The following is a 20564-nucleotide window of genomic DNA, read 5'->3' as shown; positions in this document are numbered from 1 at the left end:
TTTATATCTATAATAATCTAAATATAATGTTAGCTTTTGTTCATCTACATGTGGTGTTCTGTCGTCATCTCCATAGTCATAATAATGTGGTGCCGGAGCTGGGTCAGGTAATATCATATCCACCATTTCATAAACTCTTAAATATTTCTTTTGTTCGTCTCCATATAAGTTTAAGTAGCAGTTGTTGTCTAATGGAACTTTAACTTGTGTACCATCATTCTTTTTATAGCTTACATACATTTCATTGTTATTTTTCGGAATGAGTTTATACCGTGTACCATTTTCTAAGGACTGTACCAACTGCCATCTAAAATATTTATTTTCTTCATTGACAGAAAAGTCACCAACAATAGTTTCAATATTTTTTGTTCCTATCAAACTTTGGTATATTTCATTGACATATGTTTTATCTGCTTTATTTTCAAGGCTAACGTTTAAGTCTGTTATTTCAGAAGATGTATGTGTATGTCCAACGGCACTTTTCCTGTTTAAGGTTTCTTGTAAGTTTGTAATATTTGCAATGGTATGTGTATGTCCAACGGCACTTTTCCTGTTTAAGGTTTCTTGTAAGTTTGTAATATTTGCAATGGTATGTGTATGAGTCTTATCTGCTTTTGTCTCTAATGTTTCCTTAAGACTTGGTATTTGGTTAATATAATGTATATGAGTCTTTTTAGAATATTCGTTTTCAGCTCTTGTCACTTCACTTGACATTTTATTGTCAACATATGTTTTGTCTGCTAGTTCAGGATGAGTATGTTCTTTTGTTGCATAAGCATTGTTAGCTCTTTCTTCTTCTTTTGCTATTGCATCGTCTACATATTCTTTGTCAGCTTTGTTGTCAACATCTGCTTTCAAAAGAAGTTCATTTATAGGTTTCTCGTTTAAAGTTCCTTTTGTTGGATTTATACAGACAATATTGTTCTTATTGTCTTGAAATAGAAACTCATCTGTTATAGGGTTTAATGTCAGTTTTAAGTCACCCCCTTTCAATGACTCAGATATCTTAGAATAGTTTGAAAAGTTTGTTGTGTTCTTATTTAGAGCTTGCATAATGAGTTGTCGGTTGTGTTGTATTTCTCTCATAGACGCTGTTTCATTTGACATTTTTATTATAGATAAAATATGCTTCCAATAGAAAAAGAAAATTATAGAGTTGCTACAACTAAACCATTAGATGAACTTTTTACTAATGTCGGTCAAAAGTTTGAGACAGGTACCGTAAAGCATGAAGGCTATCGTTTTGACTACCCATTAAGATGGTTAAGAGACTCATCCGTCACAAAAGCTATTAGCTTTCGTAGAATGAAGTTCATTTCAGAAGCCATACATGGTTTCCCATTTACGGTCGGTTTTGAAGTTCGATACTATAACAAAGAAAAACGTATGTATGAGAAATTTGAACAAGGAAAACTTTTACAAGTTAGTTTGCTTGTAAACTTAGAAACAACTCTTCAAGCTTTTCAAGAAAAAATAAACGATATCTATATTGAATATGCAAACCAGTTTAACATTGACGAAGGAGAATACCATCTCGATATTATTTATGACAGGAAAAATGCAACTGTTAAAATCAATAAAATAGAAGACCTTGGAGAAAACGTTTATATTTCTACAAAATATAACAACTTGGCATGGTATAGATTTATGAGGATGTTAAATCAGCCTGCAGCATATCCAGTACACCCGGACTATTATGAAGTCGAAAAACCTAATGGAACATATGAAAATATTTTCGACCCAGATGCTATTATTGTTCATGCTTCATTTTCTGGTGCGCAAAACTCTTTCTTATGCTTGGCAAATGACTTTTACGAAAAACCTACAAAGTTATACGAACCACCAAGTGGAAGTATTTCAGACTTTCAAGTATGGTTTACTACAGATGGAAGAAAAAGAATAATTCCATTATACCATGCGTTTTACTTAGAACTTAGTTGCATATACAACTACTATCGAACGATAAAAATATAACTTTTTAATATACCGGTTGTGGTTGCCAACTTGACTGTGGTGCAGGTTCAGGCTGTTGTATTACAGGAGCTTGTTCTTCTGGTTCAGGGTCTTTAGGTATAATACCAACAAACTGACCTACTCTTTTACCAATATTTTTGACACCGTTCCATACTCCTCTTCCGACAGATTTTATTCCATTCCATATACCTCTTCCAACATTTCGAAAGAAGTTTCCTATCTTACTGAAGAAACCCATTTTACTATATGTAAAAATCTAATGTCCGCCTAGTCTCTTACGTTTCCTGTTGAGTTCCATAGCATTCTTTAACTGGAGCTCATACATTCTGTTTCTCCTCTGGTAGAAAACATATTCTGGGTCAACTCCTGTGTTCGCGTCATCTGCATAAAGTTGTTTATATCCCACTTCAGGGTTTGTATAAAACTCTTTCCATCTCATATTTGCATACCATGGTGGCAAACCTAACGCAGCGTCATTTGACATGGCAGTTTGCATTTGTACATCTGTTGGCACTTGACCATAGTTTGCCATTGCAGTTTGTATTCTAACTTCATTTGGAATATTCTCTGGGTTTGGTTGTCCAGGTTGCTGTGCATTCGCTAAGTTCTGTGCGTCCATTTAATATTAGATAAAAATATCTCTTACGAGTACATATACTGAACATTTGCAGGCATTGGTTCATCTTCATATTCTCTGTACTTTTCTGCCACGTCAAATAAATAAATGACACAATGGAAAAAACCTAAAACAAGTAGTCCTATTTCAAACCACATTTACTTACTAATAAAATTTCTTTATTGTGACACTTTCTCCAGTTTATAGGACATCTCTCATATTCTATCTTGTCATATATAAACTCATAGTCATGTATGTCCTCTAACCATCTCATAACGGTTTCCAAACCACTTTTATCGGATGTAAAGTAAAAGCATGGATGGTTATGTATAACGTCTAAAGTTTCTAAAGAGTCTCTCAAAGTCCAGTCTACTTGGTATTGAAAATCCCATGTGTTATAGAACGGCGGGTCCACTATAAAGAAAACATTTTCCTTGTCTTTATATTTTTCATACAACTCTGTCCAATGACATCTCACAAACTCTATACCCTCAATATATTTTTCTATGTCCTCTTTGAAAACATTTGTATAGTTAAGATATAAAACTTTTGACATAAGTGTTTCAATGTCATGAACTCTTATAGAACCACTATATAATAGTCTAGCAGATATACTATCCCAGTCTATATATTCTGCTTTTTTCAAAACCTCTCTCACAATATTTTTCTTATCTAATGGTATACGTTCCATCTTACCTATAGGTATCTTTTCTTTTAACTCTTTCAATATATTGTTTGTGTCTGGAATATGTTTGAGACGGTCCATATAGTTGTCGAAGTCATTGCATATAATCTTTGAGTCAGGAAATACGGTATGACATAAATGGGATATATAGAAACTTCCACCGAACAAATCTACAAATGTTAGACCATTCGGTAGTTTCTTAAGTTCTCTCAATATAATATCTTTACATCTACTCTTATTTCCAAAGAACGGTAACGGTGGTTTTGTAAAATTCATTTATATATAATAATAAAAATGTTTTTACCCGAAAAGTGACAGAAAAGTGACAAAACATGAAAACATATATAATTTGTGAAAAGTGACATTTAAAAAAGTGACACCATTAATATGATGTTCGGTCCTCCTCTTGGGTCTTGGGCAAAATTTCTTATGGGCTAGAGGGCGCAACGCGCCTAGAAGCCCCACTACCTTTTTTTGAGTATGATATCTTAACAGTAATTATTCTAGGGTTGTTAAAAATATCAAAAATTAGCGTTTTGAAGACACCATGGTGTCTTATAATTTTCCCTTCCTTATTGGCGTGTAGAAATAAATGCGCCAATAGATTGAAGAAGAAGAATTGTTTTTCTCTTAATGAACTTTAATCCTTTTGATATAAGAATATTAAAAACATTAATATAATTTCGATTTCGGAAATTAAATTTCCAATTTTTTTGTCGATTTCGGAAATAACAGGATCCCGCATCCAACACGCAACAACAAAACACAAAACACACTTTTCGGTTCTTTCATCGTTTTAATCGTAATTTATGTAATACATGATTTGGATAAATTTTACAAAAATAGAACCTATATTATATTCTTTTCAAAGATTCTTGCAAATCATCAAAAATAATTGTATTTTAAAAAACAATCAAATTATCCTTTCATTATTTTAAACTTAAATTAGTTTTTATGATTGACTAAAGCAATCATATTTATTCATCATTAAATAAACAAAAAAATAATATTTGAGAGTTATTTCAAAAAAACACATTGAATTTATTAATTTGTCTCGATTTCAGTATTATAAATTTTTATAATTTCAATATTTTGAAATACACTTTTTAATATTTCAATATTTATGATATTTCAATGTATTAAGTGGTCTCAAATTGAGCTTCTCAAATATAAGTTGGCCTATTCAAATAATAAAATTAAATAATATTTAAAATAATAAATAAAAGTGATTGAGGTCACAGCAAAACGGCTGTTTCAGTCATTAATTCTTAAAAATAAAAAGGGTAAAAACTAAATAAAATGGGTAAAATTCAATAGTGTCTGTGCTATCGTTCAATTTGAAGGTGTCTTTTGAAACCGCAAGACACATTGAATTTTTGAATAGTATATTATGGTTTGACAGACACCAATGAAAAAAATAAAATGATATTTATTTTAAATATATAAGATCCTTATATAAAATATAAATATTTTATCGTTTTATTTTCTTGTTTGAGAAATGTTTTTTATTGAAAAATCAATAAAACTAACTCCAAAATAAAATTTTTGATTTAAAGACACTATGATGACACCAGGCAAATCTTCCAAGACACCTATCGTCGGGAATCTAACAACCCTAAATTATTCAAACAATCATAAAAAAACTACATAATTTTCAAAATGTCAATAGTGAAAACTAAATATGGTGACTTACAAGGCGTAGATCTCGAATCTGGAAACAGAGTTTATCGAGGAATACCATTTGCAAAACCTCCCATTGGTCCATTGAGATTCAAAAGACCAGTTCCACCAGATAATTGGGAAGGAGTTCGAGATGCAACACAATTTGCTAAAATACCATCTCAAAAAGATTTTAAAGGCTTTTATGAAAAGGAATTCTTTCCAAATGGAAAGCCAGAGAATTCAGAAGATTGTCTTTATTTGAATGTCTGGGCACCACCTGTTAATCCAGAAAAAAAATATCCAGTAATGTTTTGGATACACGGTGGCTCTTATGAAGCCGGATTCTCGCACGGAATTGAGTTTGATGGAGATAATATTGCCAAAAAAGAATGCATTTTAGTGACCACCGAATATCGTTTGAATGTTTTTGGCTTCCTAGCACATCCGATTTTAGAAGCAGATGGCCAAAAAAGCGGAAATCAAGCGTTATATGATCTGATTCTTTCATTACAATGGGTTCAAGATAACATAGAAGCATTTGGTGGCGATAAATCGAATGTTACAGTCTTCGGACAGAGCGCAGGTGCGATGCTTACTCAGATTTTGTTAGTTTCTCCAATGGCAGCCAATTTATTCCATAAAGCGATACTACAAAGTGGAGGAGGCTACATGGTAGCTCCTTTCCTCCGCAATACATACAAAGATATCGTTAAAACTTCAGAAAAATTCTTCAAATTAATGAATATCAAAACATACGATGATCTTATGAGCAAAACAAAAGAAGAAATACGAAAGGTATACCAAGATTTCCCATCTCTACGATTAACTCCTTATATTGATGGAGAAATCTTTCCTGCCAAATTAGAAGATTGTTATCAAAGCAAAAACTATAAGAATTGTCCAGTAATTGCAGGATCAAACGAATCTGAGTTCGATTATCTTTCTTATAAATATTTTTACCACTGTAATTTAAACATGGTCAAAAAACAGTCAGAAAATGGTTTCACACCTGTTTACCTTTACTACATGACTTTCCATCCTCCAGGTGATGACAATCCAGGTTGTTTCCACAGTGCAGAGTTGTGGTACGTCTTCTCTACTTTTGATAGATGTTGGAGACCATTCGGAGAGAAAGACAAAAATTTATCAGAAATGATTGTTACATACTGGACAAATTTCTCTAAAACAGGAAATCCAAACTCAGAAGGACTTCCTCAATGGACTCCATACACATTACAGAACAAGAAACACCTTAAAATTGATTTCGAAGGCACTCAAATGGAAGATGCTAAATGGTTTTAAAAATTTAATAAAAAATCTTTCTATCAAAACTATAGTATATTTTCATTATTTCTATGTTAATAGCTGTTCAGTCAAAATTTCTCTTTGATATTTATCATCTATACCGTGATTATAAGAATTTCTTTTGCATTCTATTTGTAAATTATATATGATATTGCATTAAAGAATTATTTTTAATGGTGCACTTACCACTTTCTGACACGCTCTCAAAGCTTTTTTTTGGTTCCTCTTCACACATGTATTCCACTTTTTGAGAGGGTGTCAGAAAGTAGTAAGTGCACCATTAAGAGAGAATCATGAACAGAATCCATTTCAATAAGACGGTCATTATCTGTTATATAAATATAAATACTTTTCTAGTTCTCTGCAATTTTAAATGGCTTAGGAGATAATTCAGATTTGCTTCTGTGGAGAATTTATCATTGGTGATTGATTTTGCCGATATTGTTGATATTTTATTAAAACCTTGTTGTTGAAGATATATATTGCTGTTTGAGATCCCAATCATTTTCTAACCATCGTTGGTGCCAAAAATTTGTGATATTTCTTCAAAAGCAGGGAATGTTCCCAAATCCTGATCTATTATTTGATTCTGTCCTTTTTGTTCTTCAAATGTTCCAAATGAAGCAATCCTCTTTATAAAATTATTATTTTATTTCGAAGGAATTGAAGGTTCTTCAGAAATTAAATTAGAAATAGGAATATTTGGAATGTAAATAGAATCTTTTTGATTTCTAACTTTAATTTTGCATAAGGATGGAGAATATAAATTAGGAAGAATGATTTCTGTCATTGACTTTGAACTCTGATTATTTCCATTCTGTGAAAATGAATTGTCTAGTTCAAAATGGCATTCATTTACAGTAGGTGTTCCTGAATATATATATAAAATAAGTTAGAAGCATTGTTTCCTTTGAAGAAACATTGATTCACTGAAAGTGTCACACGATAATCGACACAGAAAATTCCCTTATTATTTTTTAAAACTTTGTTATCAATAACATTACAAAAAGATAAATTTTGTGTTTTATAGCCATGCCAAAAACAGCATTGTTGATCTGATGAAATATTATCGAAATTACTAAAATTTGTTGTTGAAAGAGAAGATGGTTCATAACTAACAAATGCTGCATTTCGATATAGTTTTGAATCAGAGATATTTATTGATGAAAATAGAAGAGATCCATAACGATGATATAAAACTGATTCAAATCCTGTATTTTGAGTAAATGATGATTCAATAACAAAATTCTTGTAGTTATCATCATTTGTCACAAAAATATATGAATGAGATCCTGATCCAGGATCTTTATTTTGTGTTTTGGATTCATAACTACAGACTCTGTATTGTACAAATGAGCCTGATGAGGAAAGATATATGGATCCTCCATGACTTGAAGAGGAGGATTTAAAAAAGATGAAGATGAAACAAGAACTTTGGTTTCAGATGTTGATGAGATTCGAATAACACCCGACCCATCAAATATTTCAAATAGAACATAATCAACAAAGACGTGTTTGTTTTCTGTAACTTTCCGATTTGTTGTAACAACTGTATCATAATTTGTTTTATCATAGAATCTGTTCCATATGTCATATGAAGGTCCTGACAAATGAAATTCTTGATCTCTTCCCCGATTCCCGAGATTTTCTTTTTCTTCTTCAAACAAATATGATTTTCAATAGTTTACAAAATACTTTTTTATAACAGACATTCATTATGATTTAATTTCATTCAACTATTGTAAGTCAAAAAGTGCGTTTAATTTGTATTTTTGAGTCTATTTAGTTTGTATGAGTTCTTCTCAAACCAAATATAATGGTTTTGCAGAGAAGTTTAGAGAATTCATTTTTCTATTTTCAAATGGTGATTTTTCCATTTTACGATCTAAAGTTAAGTGTAAGTTTTATTAAAAATATTATAAATATAAAAATAGATTATAAAATTTTAATAATTCACAAATGTTTTGCAGTAATTAGAAATAACATTATAAGATTTGGATTCGGTAATATTAACAACATGAGAAACAACAGGAACAGGATCTCGAGGACTGATATTTTCTGGTTTGATCAAAACACCAAATGAACTTGTAACACCGAAAATGTCGGGTGTTGGACAGATCTCTTCTGGGAATGATTCTGTTGGTTCTTCAGATACTTCTTCATCGATATTTGCTGGAATAAATGATTCAAAAATAGTAGAATCAGAAGAAATTGGTTCAACAACTGCTGAATTAGATTTAGATCCAAAATCATGAAAAACAAATGTTTTCTTTTGTTCTTGATTATTATTATTTGTTTCTTGTTTGTTGTCTGATGATGGTGTTCTCAGTGGTGGTTCTTCATCTGTATCAATAAAGTTGTGCTTGTTCTTTTCTTCCGAACTAACATCAGCAAATGGTGAAAATGTGTCAAAAGTCTTTTGTTCATTTGATTTTGGTTCAGTTTCAAATGAAGAGAAGAAACCAGAACTGGATTTAGATCGATGTTCAAGACTTTGTTGATCTTCAAATGTAGCAAATGATGAATTATCGAAATTGTTAATGTTACTTGATTCTTTCTCTTTATCTTTATCTTTGTTTCTATTTTCTTCAATAGAATTAGTGTCAAATGTTGGAAGAGAAGCAGTTGATCTTGGAAGAACTTTGTTTGATTTATTTTCTTCAGAAATTGTTGAAAAGCTTGGTTTGTTTGTTGTTTTGTTTTCTTCTTGTTTTGTTGTTGTTTCGGTTGTGCCAAATCCTCCAAAATCAGTGAAATTGGATTTCGGTTTTTCGTCAACTTTCTTCGGTTGATCGAATGTTCCGAAATTGGAAAATGTTGATTTATCTTCTGTCTTTGTAGTTGATTCAAATGTTCCAAAGCTTCCAAAATCTGCAAATCCGGATTTAGAATTAGATTTGTTTTCTTCATTCTTTGGTTGATCAAATGAACCAAAAACTGAGAAATCTGCTGAAGAATTCTGCTTCTTTTCTGATTTCTCTTCTTCTTGTTTTGGAGCTGATTCAAATGAGCCAAATCCGCCAAAGTCGGCAAATCCTGACTTAGATCCTGATTTGTTTTCTTCATTCTTTGGTTGATCAAATGAACCAAAATCTGCAAATCCTGATTTGGATGTTGATTTTTCTTCTGATTTAGGAGTTGTATCAAATCCTCCGAAATCAGCGAAACCTGACTTTGAAGAAGATTTATTTTCTTCTTGTTTTGGTTGATCAAATGATCCAAATCCGCCAAAATCTGCAAAACCAGATTTGGATGATGATTTTTCTTCTTTCTTTTCTTCTTGCTTTGGTTGATCGAATGAACCAAAGTCAGCAAATCCGGATTTAGATCCAGAGTTATTTGATTCTTCGAATCCTTTGAAATCAGCAAATCCTGATTTAGACGAAGATTTCTCTTCTGTCTTTGGAGTTGAATCAAATGAACCAAAATCTGCAAATCCTGATTTAGATCCTGATTTGTTTTCTTCATTCTTTGGTTGATCAAATGAACCAAAATCTGCAAATCCTGATTTGGATGTTGATTTCTCTTCTGATTTAGGAGTTGTATCAAATCCTCCGAAATAAGCGAAGCCAGACTTTGAAGAAGACTTATTTTCTTCTTGTTTTGGTTGATCAAATGATCCGAAATCAGCAAATCCTGATTTTGATGATGATTTCTGTTCTTTCTTTTCTTCTTGTTTAGGAGTAGCTTCAAATGAACCAAAGTCTGCAAATCCTGATTTAGATCCAGATTTGGTTGATTCTTGTTTTGGTTGATCAAATGATCCAAATCCGCCAAAATCAGCAAAGCCAGATTTGGATGATGATTTTTCTTCTTTCTTCTCTTCTGGTTTTGGTTGATCGAATGAACCAAAGTCAGCAAATCCTGATTTAGATCCAGAGTTATTTGATTCTTCGAATCCTTTGAAATCAGCAAATCCTGATTTAGACGAAGAATTCTCTTCTGTCTTTGGAGTTGAATCAAATGATCCAAAGCCACCAAAGTCAGCAAATCCAGATTTAGATCCTGATTTGTTTTCATCTTGCTTTGGTTGATCAAATGATCCAAAATCAGCAAATCCTGATTTGGAATTAGATTTATTTTCTTCTTGTTTTGGTTGCTCAAATGTTCCAAATCCGCCAAAATCAGCAAATCCTGACTTTGATGATGATTTTTCTTCTTTATTTTCTTTTTGTTTTGGTGTTGAAATTTCTTCTTGTTTAGGTTCTTCTTTATTTTCTTCTGTTGTTGATTCTTGTTTCACTTCATTAAATGAACCAAATAAATCTCTGATATTTGCACTTCCACCAACTGATTTAGGTTTTTCTTTTTCTTGTTGTTGAACACCAAATGAAGGGAATGAATCAAATCCACCAAATGATGGAGATGGTTGTTTCTTTTGTTCTTCAAAAGCAGGGAATGTTCCAAATGAAGCATTATTTGATTCTGTCTTCTTTGGTTCTTCAAATGTTCCAAATGAAGCATTTCCTGAATTAGATGTGTTCTTTTTAGGTTCATCAAAAGCAGGGAATGTTCCAACTGTTTGTTGATCAAATGAAGGAGAAAATGTTGCATTTCCTGTATTTGATGAATTAGATTTCTTTGGTTCATCAAAGGCAGGGAATGTTCCAAATCCTGGTGTATTTGATTTTGGTTGATCAAATCCTCCAAATGATGCATTTCCTGAATTTGATGGATTCTTCTTCGGTTCTTCAAATGAAGGAGTAAATGTTCCAAATCCACCAAAAGAAGTGGAAGAACTTTGTTCTGTCTTCTTTGGTTCATCAAAAGCAGGGAATGTTCCAACACTTTGTGATGAATTCTTTTGTTCATTAAATGCTGGAGTAAATGAAACATTTCCTGAATTAGATGTGTTCTTCTTCGGTTCATCAAAAGCAGGGAATGTTCCAAATGAAGCATTATTTGATTCTGTCTTCTTCGGTTCTTCAAATGTTCCAAATGAAGCATTTCCTGAATTAGAATTGGATTTCTTTGGTTCATCAAAAACAGGGAATGTTCCAACATTTTGTGATGAATTATTTTGTTGACCAAATGAAGGAGAAAATGTTGCATTTCCTGTGTTTGATGAATTGGATTTCTTTGGTTCATCAAATGATCCGAAAGAAGGAGTTACATTTCCTGAATTTGATTTTGGTTGATCAAATGTTCCAAATGTAGAATTATTTTGTTGATCAAATCCAGAAAATGAATTAGTTTCTGTCTTCTTTTGTTCACCAAATGTAGAATTATTTTGTTCATTAAAAGCAGGAAAAGTTCCAATATTTTGTGATGAATTCTTTTGTTCATTAAATGATGCATTTACTTGTGGATTAGAATTATTTTGTTCTTCAGTTGATGTATTGTTTGTTTCTTCTTTTTCTTCTTCTTTCTCTTCCTTTAATGATCCAAAGAAATCGCGTGCTTCTTTCAAATCATGTGATTTTGCTGGTGGAGAGTATGTAACTATTTGTTTTTGTTGAGTTATTTGTTCTGAATTGTTTGGAATTTGTTTTGGTGTTGTAAATGAACTTAAATCTCCAAATCCTTGACTCTGTTTTGGAGTCTGTGTCGAATTAAATGCTCCGAAATCTCCAAACTGTTGTTGATTTTGTTGTTGAGAATTGAAGTTTCCAAAATCTCCAAATTGTGGCTGATTTGGTTGTGATTGAACTGGTTGATTTTGTTGTTGTGTGCTGAATCCTCCAAAGTCACCAAATTGTGGTTGTTGTTGAGATTGAACGGGTTTTGGCTGATTATTGAAATTATTAAAGTTTCCAAATTGTTGCTGATTTTGTTGAACAGGTTGTTGACTTTGTTTTGGCTGTTGGAAATTTCCAAAATCTCCAAATTGTGCCTGATTTTGCTGTGAAGCTGGAGCTTGAACTGGTTGTTGTTGTGTTTGTTGCTTTGGTTGAGCATTGAAATTTCCTAAATCTCCAAATTGTGGTTGTGAAGCTGGTGATTGAACTGGTTGTTGTTGTTGATTTGGTTGATTTGTTTGTTTAGGTTGTTGAGCATTGAAATTTCCAAAATCTCCAAATTGCGGCTGGTTTTGTTGTGAAGCTGGCGCTTGAACAGGTTGTTGATTTTGTTTTGGTTGTTGAGAATTGAAGTTTCCGAAATCTCCAAACTGTGGTTGTTGAATTTGTTGTGTTTGTTGTTGATTTGGTTGTTTTGGTTGTTGAGTACCAAATGATCCGAAATCTCCAAAGTTATTTTGATTTTGAGATGGAATTTGTTGTTGAGGTTTCTGTGGAGAATTAAATGAACCAAAGTCACCAAACTGTGGCTGTGATTGCTGTTGAGTTTGTTGAGGTTTTTGAGGAGATGAAAAAGCATTAAAATCTCCAAAGTTCTGTTGTTGAGGAGATGGTTTTTGTTGGGTATTAAATGTTCCAAAGTCTCCAAATTGTTGTTGTTGTGCTTGTGGTTTTGGAGATGTTGCAGTTTGAGGAATTGCTGGCTTTTTAGGAGTTTCATATCCACCAAATCCTTGGAATTGTGTCTGTTGTTGTTGTTGCATCATTTGTGGCTGATTTTGTGGTGATTGTTGTAATGTTGATGGTTTCTTTGGTTCTTCGTCGTTACTAAAGAAACTTCGAGCATCTTTGTTATCGGCCGATTTGACAACCATGTATTGTGGATGTTGCTGTTGTGGTTGTGGCTGATTTGTTTGAGGTTTTGGTTCTTCGTAGGCATTGAACATCTGGAATGCAGATGCGTTCGTATTTTGCTTCTGCGGTGATGAGAATGCGCCGAAATCACCAAAATTCTGAGGAGAATTTGTCATCGGAGATTGTGTTTGCGGATATTGCTGATATGTATTAAAACCTTGCTGCTGAACTGGTTGTGTACGTTGTGGCGATTGTATATTTCGCTGGTTTTGATTCCTTCCGAAGTTTGTATTAAATTCATTGAAATGCATTTGTTGCTGAGGAACATTTGCGCGTTGGTTGTAATTTCCGAATGTTTGCTGTTGTGCTTGTTGCATTTGCGGAGCTTGACGCTGAGGTTGTTGTAAAGGGTTTTGATTGAAATTTCCAAATTGAGGATTTTGCTGTTGCATTTGAGCAGGCTGCCCATAATAATTCATACCACTATACATAATTTGTTGCTGTTTGGGTTGATTGTATGAGCCCATTTGATATGCTGCTTGTTGTTGATTTCTGAAGCCGGAATTAGACCAACCAGCACCTTGCTGACCAAACTGCTGCTGTTGCTGCTGTGGGTACTGTTGATTATTATTGTAAAAATTGTTGTTTCGCATTGACATATGTCACTTTTTGGAGCAAAAACCTGAAAGTTCTGACACTTTTTAAGAAGTATTTTTGGGGGAGAAAAAAATTAATTTTTTTTTCTCATGGGTGATTTTGTCAAGCAGCTTTCTCAGTTATCACAGAATGTTGCTACATGTGTAACAATAGACAATCCCCCATTCATCCATTGTTCTAAAATAAATGCTTTTATCCAATTAATGCGTAAGTTAGCACCTCTCTTAGGAACTACAACGAAGAAATTGAATTGGGGACTTAGTTCTTCAATGAAATCCGTAAACGACGTCTTACAAGAGTTTAAACAGCTGCATGCGCAGTGTTTATACGAAAATTGTATTCATTATATTTTAATAACGCCTATAAAGACAGCTTATAATCAATTTACGGAAATGCTTAAAGAGCTACGGAAAGATTTCGATCAATTAGGTGTCGCGTCTGCTCTTCCACTCATAGATCAAGCATTAACGGATTTGGAACCTCAGGAAACTGTAGATTTAAAGAGAATCGGCGAAATATTTGTTCAAATACACAAGAAAAATAACAAAAGTTCACGAAAAGACGTCCAAAAACAACTTTTAGAAAGAACGACATCTCTTGAGAATCTTGGCATACAATTCAACTACCAACCAGTGGATATTGTCGTCATCCCTGAATTACCTAATTCATTAAATTTAGTGCTACAACATGAAGATTTGGAGTTTGGAAAACAAATTGGAGAAGGAATCAGCGGCAGAGTTGTTAAAGGAAAAATAAAAAGTACAGGAATGGTCGTAGCTATTAAAATTCTACATTTAAGGCAGCTATCTGGTGCAGATATGGAAAGATTTAGAAATGAAATTTTCGCAATGAGTACTTTGACACATCCGTCGCTTCTTCCGTTTTGTGGATATACACAGGAAGCTCCATACTGTTTGGCAACGAAGTTTATGGAGAACGGATCTTTATTCAACATTCTTTCAACAAATCCTTCGTTTTTATCCCCTACTGATCGAACATTAATTGCTTACGACGTCGCTTGCGGCATGGAATTCTTACATTCTCGTGGAGTTATCCACAGAGATTTGAAATCTTTAAATATTTTGATCGATGAGAACAAAAGAGGCAAAATTAGCGACTTCGGTTTTGTCAGAATGAAAAGTAGTGTGCCAATGACAGGGTTAGTTGGCACTTCCCATTGGATGGCCCCTGAAATTTTACTAAGTTCTCCAAATTACGACGAAAAGATCGATATTTATAGCTACGGTATCGTACTTTGGGAGCTCCTTACATCAGAAAAGCCATATGCTAACGAAAATCCCGCAACTTTGCCTCTAAAAGTTATTGAACACAATTTGAGGCCAACTATACCAGAAGGGACCCCAATTAAAATGAAGACATTGATTGAAAGATGCTGGTCTTTATCTCCTGAGCAGCGTCCTTCATTCCACGACATAATTAATTATTTTACAGACCCAGAATATCATTTTCCAGGCAGTGAACGCTTTGTTCTTCTTAGAGAAACAGGTGCTGTTGTATCTCACGCAAGGAATAGCAGCGAAAATGAGTTTTTGAAACGACCAATTCCATTAATTCGTCGAAACATGAACATGAAGAGCGTTTGTGTCTCGAAATCGAAAATAGGAACAACTCTCGTTAAAAGGATCGAAGATGCAATGAATCAAGGCCATATTGAAGCATTTCGTAATTCCATTGCAACGTTTAGGTCTATGCTTGATACAAATAACATATCATGGCCAGGTATATCTAACCAATTTGTTGGCTTGATCCAGCATGCTCCACATAACTTTAAGACGCAATTAGTTCAATTATTCTTTGAAATATTATCCAATCAATGCCAAACGACAACATCATCACCAAATTTATCATCAAAGCCTCCTGAACCAGATAATATGGCTAGTTTTGTCGTAATTCAGTTGTTAAATGATCCTGATCCGAATATCATTGAAATGTCCCTTACAATTCTCTCTTTAACAGCTGCAACATGTTTAAATACAGATGATGTCATTAATACCCTTCTTGGTTTCGTTAAATCTGGTGATCAAAAACTTCGCATTAAAGCTTTACATGCATTACTCGTAGGATGCTCCACAGAGGCTCTGAAAAATCATTTGAATAATCTCCTCATGTTTGGAATGCGAAAATTGCCGTTGTTAAGATTAAGGACATTATTAACGCGCTCGTTGGATATTATTAATTCTATGGAAGCTAAAGAACTAGATCCAAAGGTTCTTATTAAATTACAGGCCATCCAACAAAATGCACCACCAGAATTGAAAAATTTAACAAACGAATGCATTAATACATTTAATGCAAAGGCTAATAACAACAAACAGAGTAGTAAGTAATATATTTATATTTTTATTTTGTATTTTTGTTTATTTTATTTTTAATAATTGAATCCAAAGAAATTTGTTTGATTTAGGATTCGATTTTTGATGACTAAAATATTTTGTTTATTGAAAGCTATAATATAGTTATGAATCCTTATTCCCAACATTTAGAATAAGGTTATTGCCCTAAAATTCAGTTATAGACACTTAGGAGAGCATTTAAACTGCAAGGATCTCCGATTCTCGATATGATAATTTATTTGATTCCGGGGGACACCCCGGTTATCAAATAAATTAGCATTATTAACATTCCTTTTTTATTTAAAATTTTCAATTCTTAAAACAAAGTTTTACTTCTATTTAATTATTTGCCATGAAATTATAGAACATTAAAAATTCATCCTACTACCTCCACCCTTATAATACCTTCAAAAAATTATATCTCGATTTATTTTCTATCTTTATATTGATGTGCTTATTCAAAAACACTAAATCATAAGTCTTCAGTTCTCATAAATAGACAATTTATGAAGTAACAAAGCACATAGTATTATAAAAAAGAAAAACATTTTTCTCATATGAAAGAAAATATAACGTATTTTTTACAGAGCGTAGGTATATATCGAGTCAATTCACACCATAAATTCTTTTCTCGTTCTCGGGCCTATAAACAACCTGAGGTGCATAACAATATTAACTTATACTGCTGTTATCTGGATTTGAATCCTCAATTGAGAGAATTCCAGATAACTTCAGTATAAACAAACCATATACATGTTTCCTCCTTGCTTCTAGGCCAAGCATAACAAGTACATTACCTTAGAGCAAATCTCATTCGGAGTTTCTCATTTAATGAGAGACTCCGAATGAAATTTGCCTATTTGATTAATATCGTGCTTTATGAGATGCAAATTCTGATGATAAATATTGATCTAGAGCTTATATAAGATGCGAAGAAACTTCAAAAAAAGCTAACCGGTAAAGACAGCAACTTGCAACACCAAGTTGCTCACGTAGTGATTACAAGCATATCTGCAAGGCAAAGTCCTCAGGATGCAGAACTTTGCCTGCAATCAGAAAAGAGATTGCAGCAGAGTAACCGGTAAAGACAGCAACTTGCAACACCAAGTTGCTCACGTAGTGATTACAAGCATATCTGCAAGGCAAAGTCCTCAGGATGCAGAACTTTGCCTGCAATCAGAAAAGAGATTGCAGCAGAGTAACCGGTAAAGACAGCAACTTGCAACACCAAGTTGCTCACGTAGTGATTACAAGCATATCTGCAAGGCAAAGTCCTCAGGATGCAGAACTTTGCCTGCAATCAGAAAAGAGATTGCAGCAGAGTAACCGGTAAAGACAGCAACTTGCAACACCAAGTTGCTCACGTAGTGATTACAAGCATATCTGCAAGGCAAAGTCCTCAGGATGCAGAACTTTGCCTGCAATCAGAAAAGAGATTGCAGCAGAGTAACCGGTAAAGACAGCAACTTGCAACACCAAGTTGCTCACGTAGTGATTACAAGCATATCTGCAAGGCAAAGTCCTCAGGATGCAGAACTTTGCCTGCAATCAGAAAAGAGATTGCAGCAGAGTAACCGGTAAAGACAGCAACTTGCAACACCAAGTTGCTCACGTAGTGATTACAAGCATATCTGCAAGGCAAAGTCCTCAGGATGCAGAACTCTGCCTGCAATCAGAAAAGAGATTGCTCCAAGATTAACTATAGTTTGATATCGTAAAATTCACTTCAAAATGACGTTAACACATTTAAATTTATACGTTTAAATTCTATAGTTTATTTATAACTTCATTTTTCTTTATTGCTCTACGAGCTATTCTCATTGCATGATGTGTTAGTGTGCCGGCCCTAACATGGAAGCTGTGAGATATTGTGCTCAGAGAATGGAAGCAAATAATGTATTTAGAAGATGAAATAACAACAATGATATGAGTGAAAATGAAATTATTAATGTCGATTGCATCATCCTTAGATTGATAACAATACAAACTGCTGCATTTCTCCAGATTCCACGCATTGTCAGATTTTCAAGAGATTCTTTAGTCAAATCATAAGCCAGTCATACAAAACCTAGAAGTTAGCATCATCCTTAGATTGATAACAATACAAACTGCTGCATTTCTCCAGATTCCACGCATTGTCAGATTTTCAAGAGATTCTTTAGTCAAATCATAAGCCAGTCATACAAAACCTAGAAGTTAGCATCATCCTTAGATTGATAACAATACAAACCCCTTTACTTATATTTTAAAAAAAATAAAAACGATATATTCCTCTCGTATCGTTTTTGAAAATTGGTACCTAACAAACCTCGAACTCATGGCCCAACAAAAAAAAAATGGATGAAGAACCAGATATACCCAATCTGGAATCCATTCCGCAACACATTGCAGAGAAACTCCTGCAACTAGGCAAACTTGTTCCAAGGCAAAAGTTAAATGCAGCAAATTTGTCAGACACTCAAGTATCTCTCCTAATGAGCCTCATTGAAGACAGCTTTGATCCAGCTAACAAAGGTCTCATAGAAATTCTCGCCAAGAGTACAAACGTTTGTCCTGCCACCTTATATAATTACCGTAAAAAATACGAACTTGACCCAGAATTTAACCCAAAGACGGCTGCATCTTTGATCAATCGTGCTATCAGTGATCACGGTGAAGAATTGTTAGCCAATTACATCATCAAAGAATTCATCGAAAAAAATTCTTCTTTAACACCCAAATGTGCAGAGTGCTTGTCAAGATGTTCATAAAGGCTTACCCTAACGAGATTCTCAGAAACGATTTTGTTGTTTCTGATCATTACCTTTCGAATTTCCGAGAGAGATGCGACCTGACCACTCGTGAAGCACATTGGCATCGTCGGCCAAAAGACATCGAAGAGATGAAGACTCGTATCGAAAGCTTTAAACAGACCAAAGCTCAACTTATGGAACTCTTCAAGGATGAATTGTGGAGAATCTGCAACGCAGATGAATCCTTTTACGGATGTGGAATCGCTCATGGACTGACATATGCAATAAAAGGCTCGGAAGGTGTTGACGTCCACATGAATCATAACGAGAAGAAAGGAATCACTATTATTGCCACAATCCAGGCAGACGGCAGTAAACTTCCACTCACATTTGTCTGCAAGGGTCTCACAGATGCATGCCATAAGCAGATTTACGACAACAGAGTCTTTTCCAATGAGTTGATTTTGCATTCCGAAACAGGTTGGGCCACAAAGGAGGTATTTCAAGAATATCTCAGATGGCTTAGAAAGTATTACAACGATCGTTATCGCGAGAATCCAAGTTACATTCAAAATGATAGAATCTACTTGTTTCTTGATACATATTCTAGCCACAGAAATGCAGAAACAAAGAAGCTTGCTAAAGACTTGAACATCACACTCGTCTTCATTCCAGTTGGATGCACCGATCTGTGCCAACCTCTTGACATGCATGTCTTTGGCGCCTTAAAGAATATGGCAACGAGAACATGGTGGACTTACTATTCTATCGACACTTCCCTCGAGTGCACGCTGAAGTTGGCAGTGTATATTTTAATACGTTGCTGGAATGCGCTGACTCCTGAGCTCATTGAGACTGCATTCAGTATGCACATCAAAGATCTTGAAGAAAATGAAAGCATCCAACCACGTATCTCTGACGAAGAGGCCTCAGACTTCATTGAACGGATTGACGAAGTGAAGGCTCAATTCACAGTAGGCGAGCTTCTTGGCCAAAACGCAGAAGAGGAAGACGCCCCTGATTTTGACCTCCTTCAAGAGTTCAGTGAGATCAATGAACGACGCCATAGGAGACAGGAAAATACCCAGATTGAAGAAATAGTTTCAGATGATGAAGACTGGGATGGAAGTGATGATGAAGAAGATCTTGAAGGATTCACTCCAGAAGAAGAAAGAGAAATCCTTGAATATGATCTAGATCCATCAGAAATTGAAAGCGCAGTAGAACCTGAACCAAATTATAATCCTCCTTCTCCAGCTCAGCCAGACCAAATTGAACTGCTTCATGAACATTCACATATCATATTTATCAGATTTGCCATTGTTTCACTTACACTCGGAAGAGATGGTCATGCCTCTTTTAAATTTTATAAGAGACTTGATTTACAAGGCGAATATGTTGTGATCGATGAAAATTGGTGTTATGTGATCCCAAGAGGAGGAGCAATCGGATATCAATTTTTATCATTGTATGTCAGAGGTAAGGATGTTGAAATTGAAAATTAATTCATAATTTCTATTTATTTATATATTTTGTTTTTTATTTGTAAGCTGTAAATAATGATTTGTTATAAGAAGATGGTCTTTTTCACCAAGAAAAATTTTGTGTGTAAAAAATTTTTATCGTCTGACAAGTTTCTCTGTGAAATATGAAAATTTAATGTGTGATTACATTAGGAAAATATTTATAGAAATAAATATAAGAAATTAGAGAAAAAAAATTTAAAAAGTAAAAAAATGAAGAAAATAACTGGAATACGAAGAATTTAGGGAGGATAGAGTGCATTATTGTTCTAAGCATGTCATTCCGGGAGACATTGCCTGTGCATGTCTCCCAGAATGGCATACTGTTCCGCATTCATAACTTGAATGCGGGACTTTGACCGACAAGAGTGCATTGTGCACTCTTGTTGGTCTGCATGTGTCATTCCGGGAGACATTGCCTGTGCATGTCTCCCAGAATGGCATACTGTTCCGCATTCATAAC

At 33.9% G+C, this 20564-nt stretch overlaps 9 protein-coding genes across 9 annotated transcripts, besides 3 other annotated features; 5 read left to right on the top strand and 4 right to left on the bottom strand.

Moving 5' to 3' along the window:
• Window positions 1–474: 474 nt before the first annotated feature.
• TVAGG3_0401740 (phage tail repeat-like family) lies at window positions 475–1053 on the bottom strand (the record flags this gene model as incomplete). Its single annotated transcript, XM_051232774.1, has 1 exon — window positions 475–1053. A coding segment is annotated over one exon (579 nt), but the record flags the coding sequence as incomplete, so codon positions are not given.
• Window positions 1054–1125: 72 nt separating this feature from the next.
• TVAGG3_0401730 (uncharacterized protein) lies at window positions 1126–1974 on the top strand (the record flags this gene model as incomplete). Its single annotated transcript, XM_001304216.1, has 1 exon — window positions 1126–1974. One exon carries the CDS (start codon window positions 1126–1128, stop codon window positions 1972–1974), a length of 849 nt encoding a protein of 282 aa, XP_001304217.1.
• Window positions 1975–1978: 4 nt separating this feature from the next.
• TVAGG3_0401720 (serine threonine-protein phosphatase family) lies at window positions 1979–2212 on the bottom strand (the record flags this gene model as incomplete). Its single annotated transcript, XM_001304217.1, has 1 exon — window positions 1979–2212. One exon carries the CDS (start codon window positions 2210–2212, stop codon window positions 1979–1981), a length of 234 nt encoding a protein of 77 aa, XP_001304218.1.
• Window positions 2213–2230: 18 nt separating this feature from the next.
• On the bottom strand, window positions 2231–2593 carry TVAGG3_0401710 (uncharacterized protein; the record flags this gene model as incomplete). The annotated part of the gene is made up of 1 exon (XM_001304218.1): window positions 2231–2593. The coding sequence occupies one exon, from the start codon at window positions 2591–2593 to the stop codon at window positions 2231–2233; it is 363 nt and encodes a 120-aa protein (XP_001304219.1).
• A 2341-nt stretch (window positions 2594–4934) lies between these two features.
• On the top strand, window positions 4935–6239 carry TVAGG3_0401700 (carboxylic ester hydrolase protein; the record flags this gene model as incomplete). Its single annotated transcript, XM_001304219.2, has 1 exon — window positions 4935–6239. One exon carries the CDS (start codon window positions 4935–4937, stop codon window positions 6237–6239), a length of 1305 nt encoding a protein of 434 aa, XP_001304220.1.
• Window positions 6240–6412: 173 nt separating this feature from the next.
• Window positions 6413–6440: a mobile genetic element.
• A 58-nt stretch (window positions 6441–6498) lies between these two features.
• Window positions 6499–6526: a mobile genetic element.
• A 1614-nt stretch (window positions 6527–8140) lies between these two features.
• TVAGG3_0401670 (uncharacterized protein) lies at window positions 8141–13507 on the bottom strand (the record flags this gene model as incomplete). Its single annotated transcript, XM_001304220.1, has 1 exon — window positions 8188–13494. The coding sequence occupies one exon, from the start codon at window positions 13492–13494 to the stop codon at window positions 8188–8190; it is 5307 nt and encodes a 1768-aa protein (XP_001304221.1).
• Window positions 13508–13560: 53 nt separating this feature from the next.
• TVAGG3_0401660 (protein kinase protein) lies at window positions 13561–15958 on the top strand (the record flags this gene model as incomplete). Its single annotated transcript, XM_001304221.1, has 1 exon — window positions 13582–15840. One exon carries the CDS (start codon window positions 13582–13584, stop codon window positions 15838–15840), a length of 2259 nt encoding a protein of 752 aa, XP_001304222.1.
• Window positions 15959–16339: 381 nt separating this feature from the next.
• Window positions 16340–16714: a mobile genetic element.
• A 1468-nt stretch (window positions 16715–18182) lies between these two features.
• Window positions 18183–18596, top strand: TVAGG3_0401640 (uncharacterized protein; the record flags this gene model as incomplete). The annotated part of the gene is made up of 1 exon (XM_001304222.1): window positions 18183–18596. The coding sequence occupies one exon, from the start codon at window positions 18183–18185 to the stop codon at window positions 18594–18596; it is 414 nt and encodes a 137-aa protein (XP_001304223.1).
• Window positions 18597–18727: 131 nt separating this feature from the next.
• Window positions 18728–20083, top strand: TVAGG3_0401630 (DNA binding; the record flags this gene model as incomplete). Its single annotated transcript, XM_001304223.1, has 1 exon — window positions 18728–20083. One exon carries the CDS (start codon window positions 18728–18730, stop codon window positions 20081–20083), a length of 1356 nt encoding a protein of 451 aa, XP_001304224.1.
• Between the last annotated feature and the right edge of the window lie 481 nt (window positions 20084–20564).

Source organism: Trichomonas vaginalis, chromosome V (assembly GCF_026262505.1).
Source record: "Trichomonas vaginalis G3 chromosome V, whole genome shotgun sequence".
Classification (NCBI taxonomy): Eukaryota; Parabasalia; order Trichomonadida; family Trichomonadidae; genus Trichomonas; species Trichomonas vaginalis.
This window is presented reverse-complemented; position numbering and strand designations above follow the sequence as displayed.